Raw genomic sequence first — 23375 nt, 5'->3', positions numbered from 1 at the left:
GGACTCCCGATTTCCCCTCGGGAACCCAGGAGCTGCGGGCATGGGTCTCCAGGATTTTGCAGGCCCGCATCTGCAGCTGCTAGAATCACCTCAATAAGACGCCGGCCATCGTGCCGGCCCTCACCCCCTTATGCGCAGGGCCGGCAGCCGGCGGGTCTTGTGTCAGGGCTTGGGCTGCGGGGGCTCGATAGACTGCGCCGTGGGAGTCAAGGGCAGGGAGATGATCTCCCGAGCCGCCGTGCAGGACAAATGGCTGAGCGGCAGCGCGGCGCGAGCAAACTTTGCAGGGGGAGCGCGCGGCTGGAGGCTTTACGTTGAGCATCCCCGACAGGAAAGCGTGGGGCGGGACAGGTGCGGTCCACCATGTATTCTTCACCGGGACCCTTTTCTGAGCGGCGTTGATGAAGGCGAGCCCCGGGCTCGCGGTCCCGACTTCGGGCTCCGGGTGGCCTTGGTGCGGCGCTTACCGCGCGGGTCCCGGACTATCCTGGCATTCAGAGGCACTCAGCTGCTTCCCAGCCATATTCCTCCTTCCAGCCGCCCGCACTTCTTCCTACCCTCCCCGCCACTATCCTCCTTCTCCCCTGCCCCGCCCCGCGTCTTTGGGTCCTCCCTTTTTTGTTGGGGGCGGGGCGGATGGGGTGATTTTTAAAAATCAGAACTATTGACATTTCTGTTCCCCGCATCGCTGAGGACTGAGATGATGTAGCGCAGAGAGGGAATCCGCCGGCTGAGTGACCCTCTCCCTGCCCGCACCCGGGCAGCTCTGAGACACCGAAATCCAGGGGCTCCCACCCCTCGGAGTTCCTCCTCCCGCTTCCCGGGGTGACTGGTTGGCGCGAAGCGATTGGCGATCCCGGGCGCGATCCCGGCCGCGGCTCCGCGCGCCGCGCGGGGTGAATGGCCGCAGGCGGAGGATCGGGAGGCGCGGCGCGCAGACCAATCGCGGCCGCGGGTGGGAGTATTTGTTATTCACATGGAAGAGACTTGGCGCCGGCACGGCCAGCTCAGCCCCCTCAGCCCCGAGACCAGCCACAAGTGCGGCCGCGGTGCTCGCCTCGCGCGGCAGCGGCGCTGACATGGAGCGGCGGGCCCCCAGCGGGCTTTCTCACCGCGCCCTCTGCGGGGAGCAGGGTAAGACTCGCCGAGCAGTGGAAGGAGGAAAAGAGGAAAGCAAGTGCCCAACCACAGGAAGAAGAAAAAAAAAAAGCCCCCCCCCCCCCCCCGCAACTCCCCCCAAAGGCTGTGCTTGCGGAAAAAAAGAAAATTGCCCCGTTTAAATTCCTCTTTACGTTTTCTTCCGCCAAACCATCCAGTGGCCAGGCAGGTGCACCGTCTCTTTCAGATCACTTTAGTGATCTGCTTTTCTGGCGTGCAAGTAGATGGCCTTGCTCACCCGGAATCTGGGAGAGAACTAGTGGGCGGAGGTGACGGGAATGGGGGGGAGGTGAGGGAGAGTGGGCACCAGGGGGCGAGGGGCTGGCCGGGCATTGGAGCTTGATTGGGTGTCTGTTGATTTTACGTTGCAAAGAACAAGGCAGCCACCCCTCTTATCTTCCCGTGATTACATTCCAGTGAAGAGGTTCGGAAAAGAGGAAGGCTTTAGCATGGAACTCCTGAGGCTTGGAGATGTGGTCCCCCAAAAGTTTAGTCGGCGAATGGGAGACTGAAGGGTGACGGGAAGGGGCAGGCGCACCTAGAGTGCTCGGATGGGGCGCGCGGCGGCAGGATTGTAAAGCGTTCTTCCTCGGACTGCCTGCCCGGGTGACCTCCCGGACCTACTCCTGGAGGAATCCGGACTTGCCCCGCCGAGATGACGAGGTACCTCCGTTCTGCGAATGTAACGGGAGGGATTTCCGAAGTTACAGGCTTCCAGGATGAGTTGGGGTAACCCCAGCCCCCCGCCTTCTTGAGCGTGGGGCTGGATGAATCTAACCAGAATCTAGGAAAGATGAGGGGTCGCGGGAGAAGCCGGGTACTTGAGGCGTTCGCGGGACCCCACATCGCGACATAGGATACGTCTGCCTCGAGTTTGCATTCACTGAGTTAGCTCTGTGAGACTGGGATTCCCACCCCCCCTCCCACCCCGACCCCCCTTTTTCAGCTTTCGGGAAAACATCGGAGTTCCGTGTCCTACTGGGGATGGCGGGGGGCGGCGGGGGTGGGGGCGGCGGGGGGTGGGGGGCGGGAAGGCGGAAGGAATGGTCTCAGGAATCTTGAGTTTAAAAAGCAAAGGCGAGGCACCGGGCAGCTCCCCCGAAGCACCTGCGGCCAGTGTGGCCCCAGTTTGGCACCGACCCGCGCGGGGCGTGGGTACTCTGGGTGCCAGGTGCGGCGGGGGCGGAGGCGCTCCCTGCCCGGTCGCGCGCGGAACCTAAATTCCCCAGGCGCGCGGGGGGACTGGGGCGGCGCCGCAATACCCCGGCGGCGCGGGAAAGCCAGAGGACAGGGTAGTTCTCCTAAGGCCCTGGCTCTACCGGGAGCCTGGGTTCAACAGTCGAAGGAACTGAGAAGAAAAAGGAAGATGCGGCAGGCAAGAGGGGAGCGGGGGTGGGGTGAGTGGCTGCGGGCTGGTATCTAGGCAGAGGTAGAGAATCCTCTGAGCCGCACCGAGAGCAAGCCCAGCTGCTCAGCTAAACAGCTTGGAGATCCCTTGAGGTTCGTACAGTTGGTGAAAATATAACAGACCCCCTCTTTTCCACCCCCAACGTCTGTCGAACTCGCTCTCTTGGTGCAAATGAAATGCAGAAGGGTGTGCGAGTCACCCAACTGCGCAAGACCCCACCCCCCACACCCCCCGCCATCCAGGCTGCCCTGAAGACTTGTTTCCCTGGTGGCCCAAATTACGGAGCCCAGGATCAGAGAGTATGTGAGCGCCTAGGAGGGTGGGGATGAAAACAGACCCACCCGCCAGCTGCAGAAGCCCCAAACCCTCAGACCCCGAAGCGAGTCCTGCTCGAGAAGGAGTAAATGCCCTATTTGCCATTTGGGGGTGATCCCTTCCCATAGACCTGACGGCGTTGGAGTCTCGCAAACACCCAAGAATAAGCTACCGTCTCGGCCACCACCGCGCTTGAATACAAATTCTGCCAAGAGACGAACTGGAAAACCGGGTTGGTGGTGGAGATACTAAGACACATCTTAAACGGGAGAAATGAGTTCGATGATAGCTGCTGTTTCGCTTGAAAGAAAAAAAATAAAAAAGAGAGAAAAAGAGCCACCAGCAGGTAGATCTTGGATAAACAGCTTATTGCACTCGACTGTAATTTCCATTTTCCGTTATGAAATTGTTTGTCAATAATTGCAAATGGCTACAGAAACCACTTTAGTTTACCTCGGTCACTTGCTTGTGACTAATGCCCTGAAAGATCTCTGTCAGAGACAGAATCAGCTATATGAAATTCAGTGCCTGGTTCTTGAAAATATGTAGTTTGATGATTTTGAAGAGAAAAGCTTTACCCATCAGGGAAAATGAAGTAAGATTTTTTTAAATGCAGTTTTCTCATTTCAGAGTCAACTTACAGGTTGTATCATACTTGGGATAAAGACAAAGAAATTGTCATTTTTGCTTTTAAACCAGGGATCTGGGGAGGAATAGATAAGAGGAGGCTCCCAGCAGAGGATTTATCTAGACTAAAGAAAAAGATGCTGAGAACACAGCTCTTTACTGTTATTTAGGCTTCATTTGTTCTATTTGGTTGGTGCTAACTAGTTCTGCCCTCCTGCTCCTTTTACAAATTATTACTACTTGAATAATTCTAAAAACATCTAATGCCAAAAGGAATAATAAAAGGAAGAGTTGAGCTCCAGTGAGTGCGGGAGAAAGTTAGAGGTCTGGAGAGATGTGTTCTTTTCAGAGTTGGCTGGGCAGGTTGCAGCTGCTGTGGGGCTTGTTTCATTGGTATTTGTGCAGCAACAACCCGCTGACATTCACACTGGCAACATCTCATGCCAATCATTGTGGAAGAACCGTTCCACTATCTTCAGGGCATGAGACACAGGACACTGTACACATGTGCACAGGGTAGCAACGATTTTCTCCCCCTCCAACTTCCTTCTTGTCCTCTTCCTCCTGTAGTTAGGATGCCCAACAGAAAGAGGACTTTGCTTTCATCTGGGGGGTGGGGTTGTGCTGTCCCAATATCTTAAAAAGAAATGGTTGCATGGACTTATCTCTTAACTGGACCCACAACAAAGATCTGGCCACATCTCCATGCCTGTTGAATAGGCTGGTGTTTTAAGGTTCAGGTAATTGCTGATGTTTTCTTGACAGGACCTGACTGGACATCACCAGACTCACTCATGTAGTTTGCTCTGGTGGGGGCACGGTCACCCCATGATGTTCTGGGAGAAATGGATATAAATGGAGAATCAGCTGGATTATAATGTTTCCATCCCAAGGTGGGTGGAGTTCTGTTTGCTAAATTTAGGTTTGGATTTAGATTTAGAAATTTAGATTTGAACTATCTTTTTCCGTTCCCTCCTTCTTCCCTCCCTCCCTCCCTTTCTTTTTTTTCTTTCCTCCTCCCGCCCTTTCTCCCTTCCTTTCCTGCTTTCCCCTCTCCCCTTCTTCCTCTTTTCTTTCTTAGCTCAGAGAGTTCTTTGATTTTCATTTCTACTTAGTACTTGAATTCAAGTTGTGATAACTCACTCCCTGACTGAGGACCTTGAGCACGGTGCATTCTTCTCCCAGGACCTGCCTTCCAAGTGGTGGGCATTGCTGTGGGAGGGATTTGAGAGGCTCCAGACTCAGGGTCACTCCCCACTTTGACTTGTTACAATGTCAGTCCTAATCACTATTAGAGACATTTCTTTGGTAAAGAAATTGTGGATCTCCTGGAAACAGTGTTATAAAATGCAGATGTTCCAGTTGGGGGTGACAAGTAATGCATCTTCAGGTTTTGATCCCTGTTGATGAATTTGCTCCTTGCCCGGGGAGGGCCAAAGTAACAAGAGAACCAAGTCTTAAGATTTTGACCTGCAGAACACACACATCAGCACTGACGGAGGGAAGATCCAGGTCTGGGGGAGGAGGGAGCAGGCGTGCAGAAGTGGGAAGATGTAGAAGAGGCTAAAGAGGAGTGTGTGCAAATTACTGGGCACATACTTTTCCAGGTAAAGGTGTATCTGTGGTAAAAGCCTTAGTGGTAGAAGCTCTGCATCATATCCTGCATACAACTTAGGAAGGCTTCCTCTTGTCCTCTTCTCCCTACAGAAGAATATCTTGTCACCACTTTCTCCAGAATAACCCTCTTGGATGCTCCAAGTGTCCATGAACTTCAGCTCTCCAGCCAGATGTTGATCTCCACTGACTTTCCTCTTATGTCCTTCTTTCCAGTTTTCTTTTGATTCATTGGACACATGACTTATTAAGGTCTGACCAGCCCTGTGTATGATGGAAAAGTGTTTTTTCTTCAGGTCTTCCAAGTCTTCTAAGCACAACATATCAGTAAACTATTTGAATTGTAGGACCAATTGTTAAAGAATAGTGTCCCTGTGCATTCTTATAGCACTTGGCAGTTTATGAAGTACTTTGATATACATTGTATCATTTGACTTCAAAACCCTGGGAGGTGGCCAGAAATCATCCCTCAGTTTAGAAACAAACTGGTCCCAGGTTAGTGACTTACCCTGTGCCGTGGAGTGAGTGGAGTGAGTGCTGGGGGCACTTCTCAGACCCTAGGATGCCACACTCACAGTTCAAACCTTCAAATCAAGGTCAGCTGGCCATCCATCATGGTCTGCTGCACCCAAGAGTGTGAGGTAAGGGAAAGAAGGTACAATCAGTCTATGTGAATTCGTGCCCAAGATTTTAGACATATTCGTATAATCCTTCTGTTTTTAGATTCCTTACATCCCCAGTGGAGGCTGTGACACCAACCTCATTGGGAGTATCGTGCAGTGGAAGTGAGATAACATGTGCGAGGGTCCAGGCGTGTTGTGTTTGTTGTTCAGTCGGTCAGTTGTGTCTGACTCTTTGCGATCCCATGGACTGTAGCCTACCAGGCTCCTCTGTCCCTGGGATTTCCCAGGCAAGAATACTGGAGTGGGTTGCAGGCACATTGTAGCACTCAATAAATGTTGGTTTCACCCCTTCCCCTCTCCTTATATGACACATATTATAAAAGTGGCTTCTCATTACTTTAAATGTGGTCTTTTTATGCAATGGCTGTGTTATTAAAAATAAAAAAAAATGGCACAAATTGAATTCTACTAAATCAGATTGCATTTTAGATGCATGGGGGGATTTAGCTATTTAAAGGAAACCCGTGGTGAATTCTTTTGTAATGCAAATAATCACCTTCTAATTTATCTGTTTAGTCAGTTGAGCTTCTCTTGTATCAGATTTTCTTAATGTGGGGCCTGCTCCTAGAGAAGAGCTTTCACAATCCTCTTTTACTGATGGGAAAAAGCCACTCAGCTTGCAAACAAAATCAGTTATTGTGTTCTGTTGGCAAAGCCTTGCTCTGGTGTTTTGAGCATAATCTCATATTCCTTTATTATTAAATAATAGAACCTCAGAACGGGAAGCTGGAAGACACCTTAGAGATTATATGGTCCATCTCACTCATCTCACAGATGAGGAAATGGAAGCACATAGAGGTGACGTGACATGTTGAGTGTCACCAGCCAGGGATTGTCAGACAAGGATCCAAATCTGGGACTCTCTTACCAGGGAAGGCTCTGTCTAGCCCATCCTCACTCTGCCCCAACCAGAATTCCAGGGCTGTGCACACCTATGGTGGCAGAGGAGGTGACAAACAAATCTGATGCATTTTCTACAGCAGCCGAAAAAGGGCTGCAAGTATGGGGAGAAACTGCCAAATTTGCAATTTTGTGAATTGATGACAATATTTGGTTTAACCTTTTTGTTAAAGAGCTGAATAGAATCCAGCAGAGGGAGGCTGTTTGGCCTTTTTATGAGAAAATGATTACAATCCTTGGCTATTTCTGTTCCTGTAAGGATTTTATCCTGTCATGTCTCAAAAGCACTAGCCAAGTGCTGGAGGAAGACCTGGTGACCTGGTGACAGCTCCTGATAGATCCCCCCCCACCGACTCCTCACTAACCCCCCACCACAAGGCTTGGTGGTTTTGTTCTCACTGTTATCAGGCTGCCTGGGAAACCTGATTTGAAGCCCAGGCGTTTGGACAAACTGCATTTGATATTCTCAGTCCTTTGAAAGATTCAGAAATCACCCTGCCCTGGAAATGTCCCCAGTAACCCCTCCTAATGAGTGCATTGTTTTTCTTAAAGAGCTGGTCAACAAAGCTGTGCCTGTTTCTGAAAGACTTCAGTGGAGGGGCAGCGCCTTCTCCTTGTGCTGTCCCAGTCAATCTCTGCAGCTCTGCGGGGTTTCCTCAAAGGGCAGGACCCCCCCGCCCTGGAGGACTTTGCCTGTGGTGCCATTCAGGTCTTTGGGCCATCTTCAACCTCTTTGAGCCTTTTTTCCCTCTCATTTACGTAAGAGCTTGGTGTACGAAAATTCAATGGATACTCTGTTAGGTGAGTCTTTGATACAGAGAAGGTAGGGCTTCCTGGGTTGTGCTAGTGGTAAAGAACCCACCTGCCAGTGCAGGAGACATAAGAGACGTGGGTTCAATCCCAGGGCTGGGAATATCCCCTGGAGGAAGAAATGGCAGCCCACCCCAGTATTCTTTGCCTGCAGAATCCCATGGACAGAGGAGCCTGGCAGGCTACAGTCTATAGGGTTGCAAAGAGTTGGAGATGACTGAAGTAATTTAGTAAGCATGCACTGAGAAGGTACCTAGAAAATAAAAAGAAGCAGAATTCACGGTCTTGGCCCTGGAGGAGTTGTCCATACTTTCAGGAAACAGCTGGAGCCACAGACTCAGATCAGGGGGCCTGCTCCCCAGCAGACTTGGGCCAATGCGTTGGCTAATGGAAGTGCTAACGATCTGCAGGGTACCCATATACGATGTACTTAGGACTGGCTGGGAGGTAATGAACAGGGCTGCATGGGCATTTAATGGGTAAGCCTCCTGGAAGGCCCTTCTGAGGGCTTAGAAGCTCCTCTCAGAGGATGTTTTCAGTAGTGTGGACCTCACACCTCTTTGAAGAAGTCCATCAGCTCAGGCTGGTTTGTATCGAGCCCTAGAGGAAGGTCAGTTTCAGAGAAAACCTGATTTTAAATCAAGCCCAGAACCTGAAGTAGAGCTATTTGGCTCGGTAGCACAAAAAGGTCATTATTTCATTAAAATTCATTGACTCTGACTAGGATGAGTTTAGATGAAAGCTCCCAAGAATTGCCCAAGAGCAAGATTAGGCAATGCAAGATTATACGATGCCACCAGATTTATGTCGTTTTCCACAAACTTTCAAATATATTTTCCCTTAGAATTTAAAAGGAAAACTAAGCCTTCTAGCCATCAGGAGTCTGATTCTTATGACAATGTATCAGATTTTGAAATAACTGCTGTATTTCAATATTTTATGAGTAGCTCTGATTTTACTTTTAAAAGTGACGGAAATTTTCAGTTACAGCCTCACCAACTGGGCAAATATGGAAACAGTTGCTCTGCTTCAGTGGAAAATGAACCACAGACTAAATTAGCAATGATAGGTCCTGTTTACTGAGATCTTACCTTGGCCAGCACATAACCTGTGCCATGTGGCGGGTTCTGACACCCCTTTACAGACCAGAAACTGAGCTTCAGAGAGGTTATGTGCCATTAATTCTATGTTGCAAAGGAGGAAACTTAAGCAAAAATACAAGTAAACTGCCCAATAAATAACAACCAAAATAGAACTTCTCATTTTCCATTTAAGAGCATTCATCCAGTAAACAAGGGCTTCCCTGGTGGCTAAGACGGTAAAGATTCTGCCCACAGTGTGGGAAACCTGGGTTCAATCCCTGGGTTGGGAAGATCCCCTGGAGAAGGGAATGGCTACCCACCCCAGTATTCTTGCCTGGAGAATTCCATGGACAGAGGAGCCTGGCTGGCAACAGTCCATGGGGTCGAAAAGAGTTGGACACGCCTGAAGGACTTACACACACATCCACTAAACAAAACTAATTTTTGTCTCTCTGTTACTCGCTCCCCAACTTTTCCTTAACTTAAAGCTCTAAACAGACCTATGGGATGCATACCTTTAAAAGAAACTCAATTTTACTATTTCCAGGGCTGTACAGCAAGGGGAACTAGGTTAGTGTTATGTGAGTGGCAGAGGTAAGGATGACTTGTAATTAACAGATGAACTGTGTTTATGGTCACCTATAATTGATAACCATTTATTCTCTGAAGTGTTTTAAGTACTTGGGAGGTGGCTTGGAGTAACGAAGAAAGGCTGGTCATTGAAGAACAGCACATTCCCTTTTCCCCTTCATCATCTCTTCTTTGAGTATCCATTCATTCTGTGCTCTGCCAGAAAGGATACACTCAGGGTCAGCCCAGCCCTGTGGACTTGGTCTCAAGCCCTGAATTAGTGGTCAGAGTTAAAGTTTTATTGTCTTCTAACTGGTCTTCCTTGTGAAACTGTAAAACACAATACTCCTTCTCTTAATGGGTGGTTGGTGTAATTTATGGTCCATCACTTCAATGGCGTCATCCAGAAAGTCAACTTGACTTTCTAAGTGTTTTCCTCTTGTGGAATGCCTGAGGTCAGGCTGTTGCCAAATCAGATTTTCTGTGGGACAAGCAGCTGCTAGGAAAATCACATGTGATAGAACATCTGACAAGTGGTGAGAAAAAACAGAAAAGGACTAAGTATTTTGGGGCAGAATTGGGAAAATCCAGAGCTTGGCAAGTGTCAAGAGTCCAGAAATGCTTATCATGGGCAGACAAGAACTGTCTCCACAGACTGGGTCATTGGCTGTATTTCTGAGTGTGTTCCAGGTGTGTACTCTGAAATTCCAGGCAGTGGGCTCTGACGAGTCCCCTCTCTTCATCTGAAATTGAAAAAAGTGCAGCCTTCTCTGAAGGGTTTTGGACATATGTTCAGTTGTTCTCTAGGGAGGCACCATCCTCTCCTTTGGGATAGTGAGGACAGGATGAAAATTTTATGAACTGGAAATTGAACAAGTGAATGGAAAATACAACCAGATGTTGGTTGACTAGGGTAGAGGAGAATTATCCACATTTCAGGTTTCAAATTTGTTTGTATAAGTAGGTTAGAAATGAACATTAGATTACCCATTCTAGCAAAATATGTTGGTGTGTTTACCCTGTTAATTGCATGTACATTTCAAACATCAAATTCCCTTCCATGAAGTCAGTTCCCATTTTCAGTTAAACCTCCACTAAAGTCCTTTGAAAAAAATCTCATGGAATTATTTAAGAGTGAAGGTCTTAGAATAAACTTCTACCAGATTTGCTTGTAGTTGTTTTCACTCTTGGTTATTTCTCATCTTGATGAAATGACTGTTTTTCTCACTGAGTCAGACAAAATTGAGAAACTCTAGTTCATCTCCAGCTCTGATTTGGTCATAGTGATTCTAGGATCAAGGAGTGTTTACTTCAGAACTGCGAGCATACCGATTGCTTCCATTCTGACAAATTAATGGGAAACAGACAAAGGTGATAGGAATATTTTTCACACATAACCCACCCTATATGTTTGATTTTCATGTCATTTTTTATTACCAGAGAACAATAAGATAATTTACATGAAATCGCTGACATTCTATGTTTAATCTTTTCACAAGCTCTAAAACTTACACATTTTGGGCTCCTTGGGTGGATTTTCTCTCTCTCTCTCTTTTTTTTTTTTGTGATTGAATAATCACTTTTTCCCTTGGGAAATCCGAGGCACCAAAAAATGTCATTAACAGATAACTGGCTTGTTGAATACATCACAGAAAATAGCCGTTCATTCTGATTTTGTGGACAAAATTTAAATGCTAAATTCAGACAGCTGTAAAAAGCAAAAACAGATTTGAAAAGAAATAATACCATCAATCACAGGATTTTTACCTTCCTGGAAACTGGATTTGTTGAAATAAAATGGTAAATAAAAGTACTTTCTGATTTGGAAGAGTCAACCTAGTTACTGATAACTTTTCTGTTTCTCTTGCTCCAAAAGTGTCATCCATCTCTGTTTAGATGCAGTGCAGCCAGGTGTTCAGAATCATAAGGGGACAGAAGGAATTAGTTTCTTACTGAATAGTGAAAATGAAACAACAAAAAAAGAGGTCGGTGCAAACAGGGCTTAAGAAATGAAAAATGTAGGCCCATTGAATGGAACCCTTTCTTTTCTTCCTTCTGCCCTCCAGGAATAATTCTGCTACAGGGCTGACTTCAAGGACGTGAATTGGTGACCTCATCCCAACATCAGAACCTCAGCTGTTTCTCTGATTTTTGCATCATTCCAGGCAAGTTGACTTTATGTGGAAATAAAATAGAACCTTGGGGTCTGATGGAAATTCACTGTGACATTCAAATCAAGAACACTTGCTGAAACCCACAGAGCCTTTTCCCCATGGGCCCTGATGGTAGCCTCCAGAAGGTGCAGCCTCAGGTGGTCCCCCTTCTTCTGTGGCAAGAATAAACTTTGGGTATTGGATTGCAACACCGCCCGTGGAGAAAATGGTATGCGAGGGAAAGCGATCAGCCTCTTGCCCTTGTTTCTTTCTCCTGACAGCCAAGTTCTACTGGATCCTCACGATGATGCAAAGAACTCACAGCCAAGAGTATGCCCATTCCATTCGAGTGGATGGGGACATCATTTTGGGAGGTCTCTTTCCTGTCCATGCAAAGGGAGAGAGAGGGGTGCCTTGTGGGGAGCTGAAGAAAGAGAAGGGGATCCACAGATTGGAGGCCATGCTTTATGCAATTGACCAGATTAATAAGGACCCTGATCTCCTCTCCAATATCACTCTGGGTGTCCGGATCCTCGACACCTGCTCCAGGGACACCTATGCTTTGGAGCAGTCCCTAACGTTTGTGCAGGCTTTGATAGAGAAGGATGCTTCCGATGTGAAATGTGCTAATGGAGATCCGCCCATTTTCACCAAGCCTGACAAGATTTCTGGTGTTATCGGTGCTGCCGCGAGCTCCGTGTCCATCATGGTGGCTAACATTTTAAGACTTTTTAAGGTAGGTAAAGGCACTAGACAATTCTGACCATTGTGAAAAGACAATAAGTAGTCCTAATTCCAGCTGCAGGTTTAAGAAGAAAGTGAACCCAGTAAAGATGCTCATAGACTCTTTCAGGGCCACAGTTTCCCCAAAGAGAGGAGTTTGTGTCTAGGTTTCTACAAGTGTTGATTTGGTTCCACGTTTTTAAAGCAATTAATTGGATTGATTGTGACTTTTTTTTTTCTGAACAAACAGGTGATAATTCCCATGACATGTTGAATCCTCAGTATCTTGTGATATTCTCTTTTAATTTAATTTTTATTTAACACTGAAAGCATTTTGTATTGGGGTATAGTCCGTTAACAATATTGTGGTAGTTTCAGGTGAACATTGAAGGGGTTCAGCCGTACATATACATGTACCCTTTCTCCCCTAGTCCCCTCTCCCATCCAGGCTGGCACATAACGTTGAGCAGAGTTCCATGTACTATACAATAAGTTTTTGTTGGTTATCCATTTAAATATAGCAGTGTGTACATAACTGGGCTGATTTTAAAGCAAAGCAAGTAGTTTTTGAGAGTCTAATGAATTTTTAGCTCATTTATCAGATCAAACGTTTCTATGGTATTTGAGGTATAAGATAATTTACTTGGTGAAACCTCCTTAATGTGGGATGCTCTGTTATGACAAAAGTTGCTGTGTGATGAAATTGTATTTATCACTAATGTGTAGATGGGAGTGACACTCTGGACTAGAAGATGGCCATGAAGTTGTCAGGTTTATTCTAGCTACAATGGAGCAGCATCTCATTAATTCAGACAATTCTTATTGCATTAAAAGCTCAGATTTAGCAGGATAATGTGAAACGTTTTGGTTTAGGATGATCTATTACCTACAGATTGCATTTACATATCAGATAAAATTGGCAAAAGAATATAAATATGAAACAATAGTTTGAAGGCATAAAGTCCCATAAAGTTATTGTAACTTATTTTTCATTAACATTCTCATTTTATTTATTAATATTTGTTATGTAGTCTTTGGTAATAGGCAACATTTTAAAAACTGAAAATATTTTTCACTCTGATTTTTTTACTTAGTGGGACATGACTTTTCCAACTTATTCTGAATTAATGAGTCTTCATTTAATATTATGAGAAACTGTTTCTGTGTGTATTAGATTTAAAAATATTAAAAGAATATGGAGAAGTCGGATAGATGACAGATATAATGACGAAAATGAACAAAGTGATGGAAAACTTAAAAAAAAAATAGAAGTGTTCAAATCAAAGTCTTTCTGGTTTGGAAGCTGTCTTGGACATCTAGTCTGGTTCATGTCTACAACATCCCCCTAGCTTCTGTATGAATTCCCTTAGTTTAGAGGAGAGAATGGTAAGAGACAGCTTAATGACTATTTTCGGATTGATGAAATTTTCTCAAATGAGGATGCTGCTGAGCAGAAGTGCTCTGTATCTAAGGAGTACTGAAGAGTCACACAAAGGCATCAGGGAATGCCTGAGATATTTGAGCCAGACATTAGGAAGAGCCTCCTTGGCAAGAAGGATGCCAAATTGAAATAGGTGGCCAAAGGTGCTCTAGTTCTCCATCTCTGGAAACTTTCAAAGGAAACTGGATAAAGTTGTTAGCAACTTCTTTTGGGCCAACTGACCCCTTACCTGGAGCCAAGGTAACCCCTTACCTGTGTTAGTCTGTTGGATTATTTAATGAGAAAATGCAGGTGAAGGATTCCACCAGGACCTGACTGTCCTTTGTCTGCTTGGGCTGCCAAAGGAAACTTCGGGCCACCCAAAGGGCAGGTTTTGTTTTAATGCATTCTAGACCTGGCTTCTCTCTGCTTTGTTCTTCTCTCACTGAGAGGCCAATTCTCTCCTTACCCTCTTGGGTGACTCTGAGGGACCTTATTCAGCCAGGTGGGAGAACTACCATTGACTCTGGGCAGAGTCCAGTACTGTAGGCCAATTCTGGAAACCATCCATCAGCAGATGAAGGGGCTGCCATTCCTGCCTTTTAGCCAGGAGGAGATCTTGGTTATGCTGCTAAGTCGCGTCAGTCGTGTCCGACTCTGTGCGACCCCATAGACGGCAGCCCACCAGGCTCCCCTGTCTCTGGGATTCTCTAGGCAAGAACACTGGAGTGGGTTGCCATTTCCTTCTCCAATGCATGAAAGTGAAAAGTGAAAGTGAAGTCCCTCAGTCCTGTCCGACTCTTCGCAACCCCATGGACTGTAGCCTACTAGGCTCTTCCATCCATGGGATTTCCCAGGCAAGAGTAGTGGAGTGGGGTTATGCTAGGTGTCATAACTAAGACCAGTATGCTGGTCCAGAGTGAGCATTTAATATCTGGAAGCAGATATATTTTTTAACCAAATAACTGGGGCTTGAAAAATTTGTCTTTTATAAGCAAGTGAGAAGATGTAAGTGATCAGCCTGTCTTCTAGCTGACCCTGGAATCACGTGACTGAATTGATAATTGCAGTTTCATCATTGTGCCATTTTCATTTATTTTGATGATTTATATGAGACCTCCAGCCAGCGCTCCACACTGATATTAATTATGAAATGATGATGGTCACTTTTGGAATAGAAAATGTTTCACTTTATGTGTGAAAATATATTCTGTTTAAACATGTATGCTAGGACTGACATGAAATATTAGAATAGTTATCAAAGGAATGATTGGCAAATTAATGCATTGGGGAAGGGCTTATACTTCCTTTTGAAAGATTAATACTTTGATTAACCAAATGCTGTGACTGTGAATAAAATTAAACATTTAGGACAATTTTATGGAGCTTGGGACCCTCCAGAACAGCATATGACCCACAGTATCTAAAAAAAACTCCTGGATATCAACATTGTGCCACTTATTCCTGAATTAATGGAGTTACAGAAGGTTGAGCATCTTGGTTTGGAAACCCACAAACGATTAACCCTGACCGTGAGGGATGTAAACAAGGTCTTGATTAACGAATTTATCACTGTCCTGCTCAACAATAAGCCTTAGTTGGGTTTTTTAGAATCTGTTTAAAATTATATAGAAAATATCTGGGCTGAAATAAGAAGTAACTCCGAATGTCTCAGTTCTCTTTTTTATGGAGAGTCCGGGTAAAGCCACGTAGTATCTGCCTGGGCTACGTTGTGAAGGAGACAAAGTCCTTCGGGCACCCCCAGCTTCCTCTTCCTTCAGTCTGACCTACCTTGGCAGTCTTTCCTGGCTTCATGTCCCTCTGTGTTCTCCTAACTGCAGTCTTGTTTCAGGAAAGGAGGTATATGCCATCTGCATATAGCATGTCTGTTTAAGTCAGAGGAAGATTCTGTTTTTCGTGGGATCACGAATTGTGGTTTGATGAAATGGTGTATCTTTGTAAAGGGAATTCAGACACGGAGGGAGGTTCATTTAGCCCCCCAGAGACAGCACTTTTGGGGGTGGAGAACAGTGGGCGGGAGACTCAAGAGACACGAGTTCCATCCCTTGGTGGGGAAGATCTCCTGGAGAAGGAAATGGCTACCCACTCCAGGATTCTTGCCTGGGAAATCCCATGGACAGAAGAGCCTGGTGGGCTGCAGTCTGTGTGGTCACAGAAAGTGGGACATGACTGAGCATGCCGGCAGCCCACCACCATGCACCTCTGCATCTCCTCTGCCCTGGAATACAGCTGGTCCTGCTCCTTTCTAGAGTGAAGGAATGTTGCCCTTTGTTTCTCTTCCTGTCAAAGCTCAGGGGCAAATGAAAAAATCAGTCCTTTAACTTAAGAGGTGAATTGGACAGGGAGTGGAGCCAGACTCTACTGGTGAGGGGGACGGGCAGAAGCTGCCCTGTGGCCCCGCCCCTGGGGCACTGAATGCCACACTAAACCAGTGATTGTCTACCCGGGTCAAGGGGCGTGTACTGTCTCCTCCTGCCCGGGGGATGGGGTATCAGCGGTCAGAACTACCTCAGAGGCTTTTCCTGTGACAGGACCCAGTGAGTGCAAGCCTGCCAACTCCCGCCTGAGAACCATTTTTACTGATTGCACTGTCTCCTGTTTCTCAGGAGCACTGGGAGTGAAAACAAGTTTGAGAGTCACAGACAGAACGTTAATGATCTGAACTTTTTAGAAGCGCTACACACGGCCTTAGCACACACACTGTACACACGTCATATTTGGGTTAACAGAGGGGCAGAGCAGTCACCTCGGTGACTGTTTTATGTCTAACCAAGTGCTGGGAAAGATTGAGGGCAGGAGAAGAAGAGGACTACAGAGAATGAGATGGTTGATGGCAACACTGACTCAAAGTGTTGCAGAAACCAGTAATTGAGAAACCAAGCACCACACTGGGAGAGTTGGAGAACTCTGGCTTATTAGCTCAGCTGTTGGAGGAGTTAACACTCCAAGCTCTGAGCCCTGAACAAAGGGGTTACATAGTTTTTATACATTGGCAAGGAGATCCAACCAGTCCATTCTGAAGATCAGCCCTGGGATTTCTTTGGAAGGAATGATGCTAAAGCTGAAACTCCAGTACTTTGGCCACCTCATGCGAAGAGTTGACTCATTGGAAAAGACTGATGCTGGGAGGGATTGGGGGCAGGAGGAGAAGGGGACGACAGAGGATGAGATGGCTGGATGGCATCACTGACTTGATGGATGTGAGTCTGAGTGAACTCTGGGAGTTGGTGATAGACAGGGAGGCCTGGCGTGCTGCAAATCATGGGATTGCAAAGAGTCGGACATGACTGAGTGACTGAACTGAACAGAACTGAGGCATGATTAAGCAGGTTTGTGGGTTTGCAGAGGCTGGGTGATTGCAAAGAGCAGGACAAGGGTGAGTGAGATAAGCTCCAGTTCCTAGTATTGTGAGTCCCCATTTTCTGAAACCTACGTGATCCAGACTTTGCAAGGAGCAAGCTGAGTTACAGAGGCAGAAGGAGCAGGAGGTTATGTAAAATTTTAACTTTTCCTCTTCAAATGGACATGAACTTGGGCAGACTCCAGGAGATAGTGGAGGACAGGGAAGCCTGGCATGCTGCAGTCCATGAGGCTGCAAAGAGTTGGACATGACTGAGCAATTGAACAAAAACAACAGCAATGTTAATATTTGTAGATAATAGTAGGATCGATTAGGATAACTGCAAAGTGGCAAACTCAGAAAACTCGGAACTGCTCCAACCTGCATGAAAGCAGATCTGCCATTTCAGTGGCTCCTGCGTTGCAGAGAGACCAAAGAAAAGAGGAGTCCAACTCTCAGATAGAGATTGTGTAGTTTGAAAAGAATTAAAAAGAACGAGAGGGTCTTTTGGGTATGTTGGCCAGGGAGCCCATCATTTAAATTTGTTTTATAAAGCAGTTTCGAGGAATTTGCATATGTTTTATAAAGAGCTGGGATTTTTTTCCTTTTCTAGAAATTTCCACCCCTCTCCTTTAAATTAGAGCAAATCTGCTCCTCAAAACACTAATCATGTCTTACTTTGGGCAAAGATTGAACATTCTAAGTTAAAAATAGCACATTGGTGCTTGGAGGTAATGCATGTTAATGTCCACATAGATGCATCGAGGTTAAGAAAGGACAGTGTCAGATGTAATTCTCTTTCTCCTGTTTTTCTGGTGAACTTTACCTAGAGTTAATTTTCGACTATTGAAGGATGGGAGGTTAGTCTATAGTGTATGCTTTCCAAAGTAATCAAATGGGACTTTTGAATAGAAATCCACTTGTGGGCTAGATAATTTCTCCCTGTGTGGAAGCGTCCTGGCTCTAAATGGCTAAAATTGACCTTCATGTTAAGTTGGTGAAGTACAGTGAAGCATCCCATTGCCCTAGATGTGCTCGCCAACCCTTCTGTGTTTACAAAGATGTATTTTCTTCCAAGAGACTCCACTAATTGCAGCAACCGCTCCCATAAAGCCAAGCATTTTGCAAGTTATTTATTGCTTACAATGGGCTTTCTTAACTCTAAACTCTGAACAGGTAAATCTGCCTATCCAGGCTTATCTAGTTAGATGGACAGAAAAATGAGCCCAATCAATAAACTCAGCAGGAGGCAACATTTTATGTTAAATCTTATTTGATGGCAAATAGATAATGGAAAATTGAAAGATATACTCCTCAGCCAATCCTTTGCTTCTGTGGCAAGCTCTAATTGAGTTTTGTAAAGAGCCTATTCACTTCAGATGAGAGATGACGGGTGTTCTTAGTGCCTCTAAGTGGGTGTGTGATGGGGGAAAATGGGCACTGCCTGTTGCCACTGACACGACTCGCAGCAATGGGGATACATAAATGTCCAGATGTGGTCATGCCACTCTTCTTAAAGCTCTCATGGCCGTCATTACTTCCATGATGAAGGTCTACTTCCACTTGGGCAAGTCTTTTCTCACTTCTCTCCACTACATTAAGTTTCTCTGTTACATGTAACAAAGCTCCATGAGGGCAGGATGATATCCATGATAAGCATAGGGCATATATGTCTTATTTGTGGTTGTATTTCCCATACCTAGTATGGACCTATCTGGAAACCCAATAAATGTTTGCTGAATGAATGAATGAACCATATCTCTCCACCCACTTCCACCTCCCTCACCCCAATTCCAGATATTGGAAATAATAGGTGTTGGGTACATAGAACAGATATGGGATTTTTTGTGTTGTACTTTTGTACTGTTTGAGAAAAAGGAGCAAAAGGAGGGAAAGGAGGAGAAAGAAGGAGAGATGGTATATTTGGGGAATTCCTATATTTTCTTGTGCTGCCTCATTTTCCTACCAATGCATGTTTTCTCCAAACAGATTTTTAAAATTAAAAATTAAGTGAAAGACATGAGTACATTCTCATTTTGAAAGTCCAAGCAATGAATAAGTAAATAGTGTAAAATGGAAAGAAGCTATATTCAAATACATATATCTCTCAGTAAAGTTACATACATAGAATTTTATTAACAGATATGCCTTATGACATTTTTTTTTTTTTTTTTCATGTAACAATGTGACTGGGAGAGATTTCCATATTGGTTAGTATAGATTCACCTCAGTAATTCTCAACCCTGGCTGCATGTTACCATCACCTGGATAGTTTTTTAAAAAGCCCAAATCCTACAGAAGACCAACAAAACTGGGGTGGAGCCCTGGCTTTGGTATATTATAATCACCAGGTGATTCTGTTATTTGTCCAGGACTGAGAGCTATAAAACTTTAATTATATGAATAGAGCATCATTTATTCAATAAATCCTTTAAGTTATTTGACTTTGATTTCTTAAGGTCACTTAATCATTTAAAAAAAAAAAAGTAAAAACAATGCCAGAGGCATTGTTAGATGCCTGAGCACTGTTAGCTCTCAAGTGAATTTTGATGTCATAGTGCCCCTTCTTGGACCAACAGAGGGGCTGAATTAACGAATTCCCCCAAAACACTTTGCTATAAGTTAGACTGACATAACATAGGCCCGCATCACAGACCATGGCTCTTTATGACGTTGAGTAACTTAGAACCAGTGTTAGTGTTGTGGTTGTGTGCTCAGACCGTTAAAGCAGCATCATGACTTGTTGGGTGGAGCAGATTTTAAACTTGGTGAATTTAAATTAAATGTTTCTTACTTTCCCTTTTTCTAGCCTCAAAAGTTTTAACATCTTAAAGTGAATATTGAAGATATCTTAAGACCTGACAGTGATTAATGCCTGTCTTTTCAGTGTTTAATAAGGCAGGGACTTCCCTGGCAGTTCAGTGGTTAACACTCCAAGTTTCCACTTCAGGGGGCCTGGGTTTGATCCTTGGTCAGGAAATTAAGATCCCAAATGCCAACCATGGTGCAGCCAAAAAAAAAAAAAAAATTGTTTTAACTAGTGATTGTGAGTGAGGACGGGCTCCCCAGGTGGCGCTAGTGGTAAAGAACATGCTTGCCAATGCAGGAGACATAAAGAGATGCGGGTTTGATCCCTGGGTTGGGAAGATCCCCTGGAAGAGGGCATGGCAATGCACTTGTATCCTTGCCTGGAGAAACCCTTCGACAGAGGAGCCTGGCTGGTTATTGTCCATAGGGTTGCAAAGAGTTGGATATGACTGAAGCAACTTAGCATGCACACATGCGTGAGTGAGGAGAGGGAAGAGGAGAGGGGCAATAAAGGAGTAGGGGAAAGAAGGATTATTATGGGATTACATGAAATCATGTGTGTGAAACTTTTGAAAATTGTTTCAGGACAGGTTTCTTCCCAGACTCTTCAGAAGATAGCTAGAAAGCTATAAAACAAGCCTATAGAATTTAAAGAATCTTTCATTCAGTTAAAAGTAAATAAGGGCTTCCCTGGTGGCTCAGTGGCAAAGAATCTACCTGTCAATGCAGGAGACATGGGTTTGATCCCTGGTTGGGGAAGATCCCACATGTCACAAAGCAACTAAGCCCCGGTGCCACAGCTCTTGAGTCTGAGCTCTAGAGCCTCGGAGCCAACAACTACAGCCCACACACCTTAGAGCCTGTGCTCTGTAACAAGAGAAGCCACCGCAGTGAGAAGCCTGCATACCGCAACTAGAGAAAAAGGCTGCATGGCAATGAAGACCCAGCACAGCCAAAATTAAAAATTTAAGTAAATAATAACGAGGTTGTTTGGAAAGTAGTGAGTTTTTCCAAGAGAATTGTGACAGTACTATGCATTTTTTTCTTTTTTTTTGCATAAGAAGTTGTCTGAAAAGCCTTTCTAGAACAAGTCAGGGTATATGTGGTGGTGGTGGTTTTGTTGCTAAGTCATGTCCAACTTTCGACCCCATGGACTGTAGCCCACCAGGCTCCTATGTCCTTGGGATTCTCCAGATAAGAATACTGGAGTGGGTTGCCATTTCCTTTTCCAGGGGATCTTCCTGACCTAGGAATTGAACGCAGGTTTCCTGCATTGCAGGGAGATTCTTTACCGACTATGTAGATAAATAAATTTGTGCAAGGAAAGGCCTATGCTCTTCTGTTAACTCTTTCACCCCGAAGATCGCAGTGGTTAGTTTTTTAAAGACATTTAGAGACTTGTTTTTTTTTTTAAAGAGAAGTTTTAGCATACAGCCAAATTGAAGGTGGCAGTGCTTTTATTTGGTTTCAGGACAGGTTTCTTCCCAGACTCTTCAGAAGCTAGCTAGAAAGCTATAAAACAGCCAAAGGTTGTACCTTCTGGGGAAACTTCACCTCTGGGGGCTGCCCCTGGCTCCTGCCCAGTAGCTCTGAAACTTTAGTCTGCATCTGAATCACCCAGAGGGCTTGTGAAAGCAGCATAGCTGAGCCCCTGGCAGAGCTTCTGAGTCAGAAAGTCTGGGTTGGGGTCTGAGACCTGGTATTTCCAGTGGTTCCCAGGTGATGCTGATGCTGCCGTTTTGCCGATCACGCTTTGAGAACCTCTGCTCCCTGCAAATCGCTTGCTGGCTGACTTAGCAAGTCAAAGTACACAAGACAAAAATGAGGTTGAACAATGTTCTGTCTGGTAGCGGCCTTTTATTCTTTTGACTCATGCCTGGTTGAATTTCTGTTCCTATTGGTCATAATCACAGCAGCTGCTGTATGGATCTATTTTTAATTATGTGCCCTTTTGGAAGTTGTGTTCCTTATTAAATAATGCATGGCTCAGGAGTCCTGATCAGTGGAATGGCCTCTTGAACACGGTTCCTAGAGCAGGGTCACTTAGATGACCACGTTTCCTCATTTTTACTACCTATGACAGTGGAGCAGACCGATTTAAGAAGCCTAGACTGTGAGGTACACATTAACAAGGAATTGAGAACAGTAAGAGACGAAAAGAGGCTATGGTTTGACTCAGCTACCAGCAATTTGTCTTCAGAAACCATGACAGCTACCTCCTGATTTCCATTATGCGATGAGATTGCAAATAACATTCCACAGCAGTCTTAATCAATAGAGGGTCACAAGAGGCCCTCCTTTCCCAACAGTGGGGAGAAAGGGCTTATTTACCCATTAAATTGATAGAAAGCGTTCTCTGGCAAAAGACAGAGACATCTCTTTCAGCTGTATTAAGAGACTCTCCCTATGTCTAAGCACTCTTAATAACAAAAATATACGTGTAATCTTCCTGTTGGGCTTCCTAGGTGGCACTAGTGGTAAAGAACCTGCCTGCCAATGCAGGAGATATAGAGGATGAGGGCTCCATTTTTGGGTTGGAAAGATCCCCTGGAGGAGGGCATGGCAACCCACTCCAGTATTCTTTCCTGGAAAATCCTATGGACAGAGGACCCTGGAAGGCTATGGTCCATGGGGTCGCAGAGAGTCAGAGACAACTGAAGTGACTTAGCACAATATTTATATATTTTAAACATATAATGAGTACCAGGCTGGTGGGTTGGGAAGGGATCCAGGTATAACATCAATTTGGGCTTCCGCTGTGGCTCAGGGGGTAAAGAATCAGCCTGCAGTGTGGGAGACCTGGGTTTGATCCCTGGGTTGGAAAGATCCCCTGGAGAAGGGAAAGGCTACCCACTCCAATATTCTGGTCTGGAGAATTCCATGGACTGTATAGTCCATGGGGTTGCAAAGAGTTGGACACGACTGAGTGACTTTCACTTTTCACTAAGCTACCTTTGTCTGTTTTCAGAATGAAGCCAATTTCTGCTGCTTTATTCCCTTTGGCCCAGTAAGCTGACAGGCACGTGTTTTCAATGTTGGCCATTTGTCTCCTTCCAAAACTCTCCCAGGCTCCCTCTGTGCTTGGGGAGACTGGTTTAGCCCCAGGTCTACTGCTGAGGCTCAACTTTGGAGTCAGGTATCTGTTCTGTGTCCCCCACCTGCCACCCTGGGCTCCTTTGGGAAGTAGGGATGGTGACATATTCTTGCTCCAGCTCACCCTTGCTTCTTTTTACATGGATTTAGAGTGAATTCTAAGTTTCATTAGTGTTTGCACTATTTCTTACATTTTAAATTTAAGTATTAACATTGTGACAATTCTATGTATTAGAGTTCTCAAAGTGATTTATCATTTCAGTTCTGAGAATGTTTGGGTTTATATTGTTTAGAGAACAAAAGACATATCATTCCTATGCGGATTTGTTGCAGTGATATTTGTGTCCTATAGATATTTATCCTCAGGAGCTGTCTCTTCAAATTATAGATTACGGTAATGTACTTGTCTAGTGGTGCTTGGTACTGTTTTGAGTAAAGCAGATTAATGTGAACTATATGAAATAGGTCAGGTTTCATAGTCAGACTTCCTGGGTTCAAATTCTGATGTAACACTTTTTAGCTGTACTACCTTAGGCATGACTACTCATTGGAAATAACCCTGGTGCTGGGAAAGATTGAAGGCAAAAGGAGAAGGAGATGGCAGAGGATGAGATGGTTATTTAGTATCACCTACTCAATGGACATGAATT

The 23375-nt window shown here is 45.2% G+C and overlaps 1 protein-coding gene across 3 annotated transcripts in view; it reads left to right on the top strand.

The window, feature by feature from the left end:
* The first annotated feature begins 1734 nt into the window (after positions 1–1734).
* The window catches only part of GRM8 (glutamate metabotropic receptor 8), an 848835-nt gene continuing 827194 nt past the window's right edge, over positions 1735–23375 (top strand). For 2 of the 3 annotated variants that reach the window (XM_015470567.3, XM_059885684.1), the window contains exons 1-2: positions 1735–1821; positions 11234–12056. In XM_015470567.3, the coding sequence (XP_015326053.1) occupies positions 11547–12056 (510 nt within the window). In that variant the 5' untranslated portion in view covers positions 1735–1821; positions 11234–11546. Of the gene's footprint in view, positions 1822–11233; positions 12057–23375 lie in introns of those variants that run through there. The other variant, NM_001206117.2, reaches the window with a different exon arrangement.

Source organism: Bos taurus, chromosome 4 (assembly GCF_002263795.3).
Source record: "Bos taurus isolate L1 Dominette 01449 registration number 42190680 breed Hereford chromosome 4, ARS-UCD2.0, whole genome shotgun sequence".
In the NCBI taxonomy this organism is placed as follows: Eukaryota; Metazoa; Chordata; class Mammalia; order Artiodactyla; family Bovidae; genus Bos; species Bos taurus.
The sequence above is the reverse complement of the archived record's forward strand: the minus strand, read 5'-3'. Positions and strand labels throughout refer to the sequence as shown.